Source organism: Gastrolobium bilobum, unplaced genomic scaffold (assembly GCF_033153095.1).
Source record: "Gastrolobium bilobum isolate Gb01-03AN ecotype WA unplaced genomic scaffold, APGP_CSIRO_Gbil_v1 utg87145, whole genome shotgun sequence".
NCBI lineage: Eukaryota > Viridiplantae > Streptophyta > Magnoliopsida > Fabales > Fabaceae > Gastrolobium > Gastrolobium bilobum.
In genome coordinates this window covers 34,249-47,166 of record NW_026898839.1, presented here as the reverse complement: position 1 = coordinate 47,166, position 12,918 = coordinate 34,249, and the positions used below count along the sequence as shown (strand labels likewise).

Genomic DNA, 12,918 nt, shown 5'->3' with positions numbered 1-12,918 from the left:
TTCACCCTATTTTATTGGTTAAACAAATTTTTTGAATGATTTTGTTTTATATTATGTTGTTTGGATATAAATTGAATTTGTGAATATTCATGGAATTACTAGTTTTGTTGATTGTATATTCTGTTTGGATAAATTTTTGTTGTCTTATTTTTTATAAACAGGCTAAACAAGACTTTTATTTTTTTGTAAATAAGTCAGGCCACAGGCCGATAGTTATATTTATAACAGGTAACAACAGGCTTGATCAGAATGACACATTTAAACACATGCTTAGCCTTGTAAGACCAAAGCTCGGCTTGGCCCGTTAACGCCCTTATCTCTAATATAAATCATTAAAAAATCATCACCTAATAACTTAAGCTTTGAAGCGTTGAAATAGTTCTTCAATCTGTTTTGTGTGTTATGTTGTCTTTCTCTTTTGGTTACCAATACTTCTTTATATTTCTGAACTTATCATCTCTCCCCTTGTCTTCTCCACATATATAACCAAAGTCCGAAAGGTTCAAAACAAAACCATAACCTGCTTCAGGGCTTTTACCAAACTAAGTAATGCACGCTCCTATATATATTCAGCCCCTCATTTATTTTGCTTCTTCTCAGATACTGACAACTTTGGTGATTGACGACAATGCATCACGTTTTTAATTGCCATTTGCCTCAAATGCCCTTTCATTTCCCTTTTCCCCCCAACACCCTTTTTTGTTTTCATTTCTTTCTTTTGTGTTTTTGGGTGTTAAAATTGACAGAGAGATTTTCCAATTTTTTTTGTTGTTGACAGAAATCTCTTTAATTTATCAACTAACTTAGAAAAATGATACATTTTTTATGCGTATATGTTTGGTTGTTGAAATTGGATTTAAACGTTAAATTGTTATTATTTGCAATACCCCCCCACCGCGTAAACTACCAGAACTGAGGAGATCAAGTTGAGGGTCGTCCGCTAAAAACAAAAACAAAATGATTTAGTTGGGATTTCAATATGAAACAGTCATAAAAAAGAACATTGTGTAATTTAACCTATGACTTTGTTCTTCGTAATAATTCCACTAGTTGCACAATAAATGATTTTCTATTAGTGAAATAAACATGTAATTTTATAAACAATAAAATTCTTTAAAAAAAATTAATTGGTATATAATTTTTCTTAATATGGAAAAGAAAATTTTACATAAAGTTGGGTGTTCGCGATCTGGATTAAATCGGTTTAGAAATAAAAATTATCTGATTCAGTCCCTTCGGTTTCATAATTTAATCATCTATTCGGTTTGAATTTTTTTTAAAAATCCAATCTAATCCAATTTTATTTGATTTGGATTTGATCGATTTTTTAATTTTTTGAAAAGTTTAAAAACTTCAGCCAGATAAATTACTAGCTATATCAAAATAAAGTCATACAAATTTATAAACTACTGAAGAACTCAAATCTTCAAACTAAAACAAGTCTTAAAGCTTATGAAGAGTTAAAATAAATTAATAGATAATAAAAAACTAAAACAAAGTAATTTGTTATCAATAACATCCTAGATTCCAAGTTTACAAAATAACAAAATTCAAAGTCATCATTTTTCAAAAATAATAAATATATAATGTATTGGATCGGTTTGAATGTGATAGATTTTTACCAACTAAACCAAAAACTGATACAATCCAATTAAAATATGTGATTTTTATCTTATTTTTGATTTTTCAATTTTCAGTTAATTTGATTATCGATTTTTGATTTGATCACCGTAATTTAAATAGGTTTAGATCGATTGATGAACACCCCTAACATCAACACTAACGAAGGGGACCACAAAGGAAAACACACCAACGGAGACGGGCAACGTATTAATACATTTTGTGGAAGACTTAGACTTTCCAACTGTCATCCGCCTTCCTTCTTAAATCCATCCAATTAATAACTACATTTATAGCCGCCTGATTAACCAAAAAGAGAAAAAGGTCAAAAAAGAAAAACACATTGCAATTTTGCATGTGCATGTTGCCCTTTCGGCACCTCTCTCACCATGATTTCAATCAAAACATCTAGATGTAGTAAAATATGTATTCTTTGAAGTTTTAGAATCTGAACACCCATGGGTCAAACACAGATACACTGGACAAAAATATGTTCGTTTACCGGCCCAAACCTTTCAAAACTCTAACTCTAAATTTAAAACAATTATCTTATTATTTATTTTATTTCTCGGTTACCTAAACAAAATCCAATTCCTTTTTTTTTTAATTTTTTTAAAAAAAGGCCAGAAAGTGATTATAATTATGATCGTTTATGCCTTAAAATCCTAACAAAATACAGTTCCACAAAGGGATGCGGAAATTTCGTTCACCGAACTGGTAGGACTATGATGTCACGTAAGTCGAAGAAAGTTTTGATTTTGTTTTCTGTAGTTTCCATTTGTTTTCTTTTCAAAGAGAAGTGAATATTCTGTACTTAAAAAGAAAAAAAAATGAATATTGACCACTGACCAGACCTCGAAGATAATCCTACGTCCATAGACCATAGCCATTCTTTAAACCAACGTCCTTTCCTTTTTAATTTCTTATTAATGATTTCTTGGCCCTACATTACCTTCTAAACCTTTAACCACTTTGGCTTTTATATTCATATTTATGAATTTGAAAAAGAGACATGCTTATATTTTAGGGTTTTATATATGTTATGTAATATAAGAAGAAAAAATTTCTTACTTCGTATTAACATAACATAAATCTTACATATAACTTTTTATAACATAAGGTTTCACATGATTTTATTTTTATGACATAAGAAACTCATTTCATGCAACATGATAAATATAAAATCTTATATTTTAAGAGAAATATTTTTTTTTTTGCTGGAGAAGTTCTTCTCTGATCACTCTCAATTTGATTTTTGTGCCAATTTTTTTTTTTAAGATGAGCTCCAGCTCTTTTATCTCTCTAACATGGAGAAATTTTTTGATGCAACATATATAGATACATTCGTACTAAAAAAAAGGACCGAGTTCAATACTCCTATATTACTAAAAAATTTCCCTCAGCAATAAATCACCAATTTCTAGAAAAGTTAAAAGCCCATATTTTAATTTTAAAAATTTCAAATTGTCGTGCACATAAATCGAATTCAAAAATATTGTTTTAGCTTAGTAGTAAATATAATAATAATAACCCAAATGGTATTTCAGTTGGCGCAATTCAGTGTCTAATAGTTTGCTTTAGTCAGGGTATAAAATGAAATCTGATCAAAGTAAATTCTTAAAAAAATTTGAAGACAAAAGTAAATCGCTTTCGTTTCAAAGGAATTAATCTCATTCTTTTCAAATAATAACGATTTAATACAACATTTATTACAATGAAGAGTTATTCTTAGAAATTGTATTTCGAGAATAAAATAGTCGTATGAATATACCTCTGAGTTATCTAAAAATATATATAATAATAATAGTGGTATTATCAACAACAACAACGTTTAGGAGGCAATCTTCGTTACTAATTAAAATAACAGGAAAAAAGAAAATCCTAATTACGTACATGAACATGATATATAAAGACAAACTCATTAAAAAAAAATGAAAATTATGGATGAGGGCAAAATGGTAAACGTGGGAAAAGTATAGCTGGGAACTTTGAAAGAGAGGCGGGAGGGAGGGACAGATAGACAGTATATAAATAAAGTGGGTGGAACACCAATTTTTTATCACTCACACACTTACACATAATAATCCATTCTGTGACACATCACACTCACAAAGCGAAACGATAATTGTGTTGTGTTGTGTATGCTTTTTTTTTTTCTATTTTATTTTAATTTAATTTGAAAATTTTAGAAAGGAAAGAAAGAAAGAAGAAGAAGGGAAAGGAGAAGAGAGAGTTGAGGAACTGAAATGACGCAATAGCCCCTTGTTATTCTCCTCATTTGAGCTTTTGCTTTTTGTTCTTGGGTTGTTTGTTGAGCGATTCTCTCTGTATTTCTTCACTTAGGTACGCGAATCGAATCTGCTCTTTCGTTTTCCCTATTCCCTCTCTGATCTACGTGTCAAGCCTTCCCCAGAAACTCTTTCGTTTCGAATTTTTTTTTTTTTCATCTTTTTTGGTTTTCCTAAACCGTCTAAGATCGAGGTTCCCAAATTATTAACAAAAACCAGTGTTTTCTGCATTTCTCGCTACTCGAGTGAAGGTTCTCGTTATTTTGTGTTTAGTTTTAATTTTTTTTTTTTAATTTCGAAAAAAAAAAAAATTAGGGCTGGATGGATGCATCGCATTCGTTATGAATTTCGGCACAATGGGGGTTCTGATTTGTTATGTATTGCAATGTTTGTTATTTATATTTTTTGCCTTTTTTTGGTATGGTTATTTTCAGCTTTGGCTTTGTTTACACTCTTCTTGGTTTGCGTTGTTTTGTAGATTCTAAAGTCAGATCTGCACTGGCTTTTCCAGCGAATTTGCTATTCTTTGTGTCTTTTCTGTTTATTTATTTGTTAATTTTATCAACTAAAGTTTTCAATGATCGCTTTGTGTTCGAGGTGGAATCTTTCGTTAGATAAAATTAACTTACCATTTTTTATTTTACATTCACCGAAATTGTTTATCTGCGGTTGGTTTTGAATTGAATTGGGCTTCTTCTTTTGTTTTGGTATAAACCTTTTCCCTCTTTGATTATTTCTGGTAAAAGCTTTGTAGGATTATATAATAGGAATAAAAAAATAATGCTTGTGAGCTCTTTGGTTCTGCATGGAAATTGAGAATCACTACTGGTTAAAGATGCCGGTTGAAGTTCTTAAACGGGAGTTGCAAATGAGAACAAATATATATATATATATATATATATATATATATATATATATATAAAAGAGAATTCTATGGATCTGTTCTGATATTGGGGTTACTGCTGTCTGTAGTTTAGGAAGAAAGGTTTTAAATAACTGCTAAGCCTTGCCTTGTGTGCTCTCCTTTTTACTAGTATTAAAAACAAGTTTGCTTTATTTTTCTCTCTCTCTCTCTCTCTCTCTTTTTTTGCCCTTTTGCTTTTGCCAAAAAAGTATTTGTTATCATACTCTTGTATTTGTGATATAAATGTTATTTTTGTTTGTTATTTGAGTGAAGTATAATGATGTTTCCTGTTGATTCATTTTCCATAGGATTCTTCATTTTGTTATCTTTTCATTTAGTGTTTGCCAATTTTTCCTATTTTCATTTTTTCTCCCCCTTTTTATGGAGGGTGGGAGAGAAGATATGTGTATGTTTTTTTTTTTAACTTGCTTCTAATTTGCATGCAGCCGCTGTAGAAATTCATCATGGTGGCAACTGCTGCAACTTCTTCATTTTTCCCTGTTACTTCATCCTCGCCGGACTCTGGTGCAAAAGGCAACAAACTTGGTGGTGGGCCTGCGAACCTTGGAGGACTTAAATCCAAACATGCTTCTGGTGGCTTGCAAGTTAAGGCAAATGCCCAAGCCCCTCCCAAGATTAATGGAACCTCAGTATCTACTTCTGCAGAAAGCTTGAAGCATGAGGCTGATTCGCCTTCACCTGCCCCTAGAACTTTTATCAATCAGTTACCTGATTGGAGCATGCTTCTTGCTGCTGTCACAACAATTTTCTTGGCTGCAGAAAAGCAGTGGATGATGCTTGATTGGAAGCCAAGGCGACCTGACATGCTTATGGACCCCTTTGGGATAGGAAAAATTGTTCAGGATGGTCTCGTGTTTCGTGAAAACTTTTCTATTAGATCATATGAAATTGGCGCCGATCGAACGGCTTCTATAGAGACAGTAATGAACCATTTGCAGGTATGTCCGTACTCATACAAATGAATCTTTATTTATAATCTTTGGAGATAAACATGTTATAAGTAGGATAGGCTTGTATATTTACTCACTCTGTAGAATTGAAATTCATAATAGCTCTTCCTTAATACTTTTCATACAAGATTATCTCTATTATTTGTTTCATAACAGGAAACTGCACTTAATCATGTTAAGAATGCTGGGCTTCTTGGTGATGGATTTGGTTCCACGCCAGAAATGTGCAAAAGAAATTTGATATGGGTAGTTACTCGGATGCAGGTTGTGGTTGATCGTTATCCTACATGGTAAGTCACCCACCCTCACCCATTATATGTGTGATTTGCATCATTATACATGTTAGGCTGCTATTTCTCTGTTTATTTTAGTGATCTTTATGAGGAATGATGACCCTAAATATCTCACGGTAAATTATTGACAGTTCTGCATTTAATCTGCAGATTATGTATCTTGTTCCTCAGAATTGGCTTTGTAGTTGAGACTTAATTATGAAAGCCATATTACTTGTGAAATTCTTCTGGGATGATGATAGATCTGATATGCATAAGCTTTATGCATGATGAACTATGGGAAGCCTTATCTATAGAGCTGTTAATCTGTATATAAGATGTAATATAGTATTATTTATGGTAAAAAGAGAAGCAGCTGATACTATGTGTACTTTACATCTGTTTTGTTTACTAGATATACCCTCTGTAACTCTTCCATTTGACTACGAGATGTTTAAAGCTTTCAATTATTTTGGCTTCTTGATGTGGATTGAAGTTAGGTAAACTATGTGGGGATTATTATGGATATTCTGAATCTAGTCACTTGAAACTGAGTGTTTATATTTGCTTCAGGGGTGATGTTGTTCAAGTAGACACTTGGGTTTCTGCATCGGGGAAGAATGGCATGCGTCGTGATTGGCTTTTACGTGACTGCAAAACTGGTGAAATCTTGACGAGAGCCTCCAGGTAGAAATCATTTTCTGGAATTTCCCTTCCCATTCCTTCCGCTGCCAACTACAAACATGTTTTAAAATGTGTCTCTGAATGTGCATGAGTGGTAATTGGGCACAATTTTGAATCTTACAATCTTTTGCAAAATTATGGGAACAGTTATTTTCTCTTAAGAAACAAATTTATCACAACTGAAATTTGAAGTATTTATTTTGCATTTGGAAATGTTAAAGGCGATGAACTATAATTTAAGTATATCATATTTTGCAGGTGAAAACCTCTTATTGTTCAATTAGAACTTTGTATCTTAGTTTATTATCAAGTATAAGACTTCATCTTTTACTCATGCATCGCCTTGGAGCTAGTGATTAGTAACGTGTAAGCATTGTCTGATCTGTTGGTTATGGTTTCGATAATCTACAGTGTTTGGGTCATGATGAATAAAGTGACAAGGAGGCTCTCTAAAATTCCTGAAGAAGTCAGAGGGGAGATAGGATCTTATTTTGTGGATTCTGCTCCAATTCTGGAAGAGGATAACAGAAAACTGCCTAAACTTGATGACAATACAGCAGATTATATTCGCAAGGGTTTAAGTGTATGTCAGCTCTTTCTTGTAATTGCTATCATTGATTTATTTTTTCAAATCACCTCTGATGATGTTTTCTAATTAGGTTACTTATTGTATCTGTATTTTCAGCCTAGATGGGGTGATCTAGATGTCAATCAGCATGTTAACAATGTGAAGTACATTGGCTGGATTCTGGAGGTAGTTTTCTATTGTATTCTTATCGACTTCCATACTTGTTTTCTCTTTTTCTCTCTTTCTTTCTTCATTGGGCACGTCTCTTGTGGCCAAGCTTACGTTGAGTCTTACCAAATACCAATCATAAATGCGGAAATCAAATTCTGGGTGGATTTATTAGTGGGAATCACCATCTGGCTAGAATCAGGACTTTAGATGGTTGAGTAATGATACTCAGACATCCAATTTCCTCACAAAAGAACCCTACTTATCAGTCTGTTGGGTCTGTGAGACTAATCAACTGTCTGCAAAGTAAGGGTGTGCTCTTTTGTGAAGGAAATTAGGTCTTTGAATATTATTACTTTTGCAGGTTTATGAAGATGATTGATATCGAAGTTGAGGTCATTCTAATATAAAATATTCAATTAGCTGTAGTGGGTGTGGGCATTCAATGCTTCGTTGGAATTGATTTGTAAGCTAGCGTGTTACGCAGCATGGTGGCTTGAAAATTGAAGTGATATAATTGATAGTAATATGCAGTACCAGGGAGAACACAAAAAATAGAACGGCAGGGTGTGATTTTTTATCTTTTGTGAATCACTTATATTTCCCCCTTTTATTGATTTTTACTTGTTGATTTATTCTTGGAGATAAAAAGCTTGATATGTTTAATTGTTTAGTTTGTTATGCATTGGGTTGATTAGATCAGGCCTCTTAACCAAATGATTATGCTTTGATTGTTGCAGAGTGCTCCCCAGCCAATCTTGGAGAGTCATGAGCTGTCTGCCATGACTCTGGAGTATAGGAGGGAGTGTGGTAAGGACAGTGTGCTGCAGTCCCTGACTGCTGTATCTGGTGCTGACATTGGCAATCTAGCTCACAGTGGACATGTTGAGTGCAAGCATTTGCTTCGACTTGAAGATGGTGCTGAAATTGTGAGGGGTAGGACTGAGTGGAGGCCCAAACGTGTGAACAACTTTGGTACTCTGAATCATGTTCCAGCAGAAAGCGCCTAAGATTTTGAATGGTTAATGGCTGGAGTAGCATCAGACTCCCTGCTATGTTTAAAACTGATTCTGGCCTCTGGAGAGTTTCGCTTGTGTTTGTCCAATCTACATGTCTTTATATATACCTCATAATTTGTGTTACATCGGTGGTTAAGGGAGGGAAAAGTAGCAGGAAGTCTCATTCTCATTCTCATTGTAATTAGCCCCTGCCCGCCCCTCTCTCTCTCTTTCTCTCCGCTCACTATTTCATTTCATTTCTGGTTGCGCTACTGCTAGGCTGTCTTCAATATTTAATTGCTTTATCAAAATAGCTAGGCATGTATATTATTATTCTTTTCTCTTGGCTCTTATAAAGATGCAATTTTTCCTTGTGAACTCAGCACAATTATTATTTTATGTATAGCCTGTAGGCAATAATGACTTGTGCGTCTAATATAACCGTGATTGTATGCTCCAGCTTGTGTGTATGCCAGCGTCCCACATGGGAATTATTGGATGAACAAAATCCCTTCCTCTTCAAGCCTGTTATGACGATACTTATATCTTAATGAGTGAATCTCGGATATGTGGGGGCCTGTACATGTGCTATCCTACGTATTTGTCTAGTCCGCATTTTGTTTGGACCTTATGATTGGGTTCGCGACTTATGCCTTTTTTAATTTAACTATTTTATGATGGAAATTCCTTGCCCCTTGATCCATTCGGAATGTGCCTAAAGTTCCTGTCGACTGATATTCAGTTAATTGAAAATGATTTTTGACTCCGAATATCAAAGGTTATAGCCAAGAGCTGTAAATTAGGTAGCACAAGTCATCACCATTTTGTTCATTACATCATGTCTTACTTTTTTGTTACCAAAAATAACTGTTAAATTTTGATATATTTTTCACACTATTACTTACTCTAGTTAGGAAAATGAGATTTTTTTTTTTTGTCTTTTAGATAATACATGTTTTTTACCGTGTCATATAATATTAGCCTTTTCAGCTTTGCGAGTAGTTGTATGCTTGAATAATTTTTTTTAAAAAGTCATTGCCCCCCAAAGCTTATATGTAATATTAGATGGTTCGGAATAAGATATATATGATTTAATTTGAAAGCGCTTAAAAATCGATGTCTAGCATTATTATTATAGGAGTTTTGATTGTGATGATATTTATATAAGAAGTTTAGTTTTTTTAGTAATAAAATTATATCGGATTGAATAGTAGGGTAAAATAACTTTATAACAAATTAAAATTAGTGTCTATTTGTGAAGTCTTCTTTTTTAACGAAGTTAAGTCAAACAGGTTTTTATAAAAGCTTTTAAAATAAAAGATCTTCTTTTATAACGAAGAAAGAAGTCAAAAGTCAAAAGCTCCTTGAATGAATTTTTTTAAAATTATATTAATTTTTTTGAATATGTGTTTTTTTAAATAATCATCAAATAATTTATAATTATTTTTTTAAATTTTAATTTAAAACTAGCTCTTAAAAAGATGCTGTTAAACTAAAAAAATACATTACGAGAATTCACATGCATATATGTGTAACCGCTCGAATAAAAATATTATATTTACAGGCTTTGTATTCTGAGCCACCTCTTACCCGAATGATTCTAGCTGTAAAATATAGTAATCTAAGGTTCCAACTTCCAAAATAGTCCAAAGGGAAAATTCTTCTAGTCGATTTTAAAAGAAAGAAAAAAAACAGCCATTTGTGTCAATTTTTGTTTGAGAGTGAACAGAGCACTGAATTTTAGAACAATACATTATTTATTTATACATTCGCTTCAAAGGAAAGGGAAAAAAGAAAAAAAAGAAAAAGTAAATCACCCGTGGGTGGGTGGGTTGGACGATGGCTAACTGCAAAAGGAAAAGTCATTTTAGGGCGTGGGGTGGGAGCGTTGAGAGCCAGTAAATTTCTCTTTCAACGTTACACTGACTTTGTGGATTGTGATGTCTGACATCAATAAAAGAAACCAGTCACTGGCGGCAGACACGAATTACGGGTTCAAAACTTTTGCGTGGCTTTTCATTCACCGCAAATATTAAGTTGAATGCACATGTACACATATTTACACGAGATTATACTTGCAATTTCTTACGATTATATTTTAATCTCGTTAATTTTTGTTAATTAATGATTATGATTTTTATAAATTTAGCTCGTTAATTAATTATTAATTCACAATAAATAATAATCGTTGATTGACGAAAATTAACGGTGTTAAAATATGGTTGTAAAAAGTTGTAAAAAAAATTTATAAATATAATCTTCCTCTCTGCTTATATAGTTATAGGGAAAAACTATTCTCATGTCACATGAGATAAGTTTTCTCTCTTACACACCTTTCGATAACTGTGCCATTTTTTTTTTCTTTTATTTTTTCAAGTCAAGGAACCCACTAGCTTGTTTCTATGGCATAAGATAACTATCTCATTTAAGATGAAATTAATAAAATCCATAGTTATATAAAATGAAAAGTGGATTTTGAAATTTGATGGACGATGCCCCTCAACACTTGGCTCAACCGCATAACATTAGGATACTTTCGTGGAAGTGCCAGGTGTTTTGCAATCAGTTTCAATTTGGTTCAAAGCCTTGGATTTTGTGATTCACAGTTTTTTTATGGAAGTGGTAGCAGTTTTGGATTTTTCTCTTGACTATAATGATTCTCATGGTGGGTAACACATAAAACACATAAAAGTATAGAGTCTCATTTTTTTTTTCTTTTCTTCTTCTCACATTATTTTGTATATACCTCACATATTTATTTATATATGTATAATAATTTTATTTTCGGCGATATGAAAAGTATTAAACATTTTTCTTTTATGGGTCACTAATCTAACATGCAATTACATTTTTGTGAATAATATTTTTTCAACATTTTTTATTTATTTTTTTAAAGATATTTCAATCGATTCATCGCTTCGTGACTAGTTGAATTAGGGACGGATTCTGAGATTAAGACTTTTGACTCCTCTCAAATATGATATTAGGAAGGATTGAACATATATTTTCACTCTACCTACTCAATTCCCTTGTGGGTACCATTTTTTATATATGACTTCAATAAAGTTTGAATAACTATTTAAAATAATTTAAATATTTTTTCAATCTCTCTTTATAATGAAATGCTAAGTTACTCCTGAATGTTAAACTTCCCTATATTGATTTGGTCAGTGTAGCGATAAGCTGCAGTAGCATCTGATCTTCACTTTGTTATATTTATCGGACGGTAATATTCTCCTAATTCACCTAGTTTCATGATTTGAACCCCAGCTTTAAGTATGAAAAAGGAAGAATGTCATGATCATATTGGGTTTGATGGAGTCCTATCTATATATCAAAGATCTTTTGGGGGGAAAAATAGAAAAGAAAAGAAAACGAGTCATATTCCCAATCAGCCTGTTTAATGGACAAGAGATATAATTATTTAGAACCACGACAATAACAATTGGAACCGTCATTTCGAATGGGTAGATATTTTCGAATGGAAGATTTTAGCATTGCTTTGGGAAACTGAGGATCAGGGGAATTTCACGAGTAATGTGTTTTCCTTATAAATTTTAGAGATGCTTATTATTTGCTATATGAAATTATGCATCATGTTTTAATGTAGCTGTTAATTTGCTATTTTTTTATTTTTTTATTTTGAAATTAACTTTTGAGTAATTGCTTCATACAAAACAATATATAGTTACATTATAATTGGGGGTTGTATATTCTCTTGTAACATAAGAGGAGAACTTTTTCCGCAGATAGTGAGCTACATTGGTTTTTTTTTTTCTAAGAAAAAGAAATGAAATGTTGGCACAAAAATCAACTCAGGAGAACATGATTTTCTTATAACAAGAGAATTATTTTTCCCTTATAATTATCATACTATAAAATAGAAATTAATATTTTTCATATTATAGTAAATAATTTTTCTCTTATATACGCTTAAAATTATGTGGGTTACTTTTTTTTCCTCTCTTCTCTTCTGTGGGGCTTTATACACTTTTATGTGTGTATAAAAAATAAAAGTATATCCTATAACATGAAAATTTAATCCTTATAAAATAATATGAATGTTTGGACATATATTTGAAACTTGAAATTCTAATTACAATCATAGTTACATAAAGCATACCTTAGAAGTTCAAAATGATGTTTGGACATCGTACTGGGTATAAAATTTTTAGAGCTAGGGATGTAGTATTCTAATAAGGGAGAATAATTTTTGTCATTGCGACAAAAATCATTCCTTCTATTACTGATACAAAAATAAAAGAAAGAGAATAAAAAATAAGAGAAAAAATAATTTCAATAACAGGGAATGATTTCTGATGTAACTGCATAAATCATTCTCCCTTTTAATAATATTAGGTACTATGACATGCTTTTTTGTTAGATTGCATTTAACAATCATATATTTCTAACTTTGAGCTACCCCGTCTCCAGTGCACACATCT

The 12,918-nt window shown here is 32.0% G+C and overlaps 1 protein-coding gene across 2 annotated transcripts; it reads left to right on the top strand.

Moving 5' to 3' along the window:
• Positions 1–3,704: 3,704 nt before the first annotated feature.
• On the top strand, positions 3,705–8,956 carry LOC133284623 (palmitoyl-acyl carrier protein thioesterase, chloroplastic-like). Of its 2 annotated transcripts, none has more exons than XM_061481685.1 (7): positions 3,705–3,963; positions 5,259–5,771; positions 5,940–6,073; positions 6,629–6,742; positions 7,151–7,322; positions 7,425–7,493; positions 8,216–8,955. In XM_061481685.1, exons 2-7 carry the CDS (start codon positions 5,277–5,279, stop codon positions 8,483–8,485), a joined length of 1,254 nt encoding a protein of 417 aa, XP_061337669.1. In that variant the 5' UTR covers positions 3,705–3,963; positions 5,259–5,276; the 3' UTR covers positions 8,486–8,955. The 2 variants fall into 2 exon arrangements, with proteins under 2 accessions (XP_061337669.1, XP_061337670.1); XM_061481686.1 differs by lacking the exon at positions 3,705–3,963 and adding an exon at positions 3,973–4,159 and having other exon boundaries at positions 8,216–8,956.
• Positions 8,957–12,918: the final 3,962 nt, after the last annotated feature.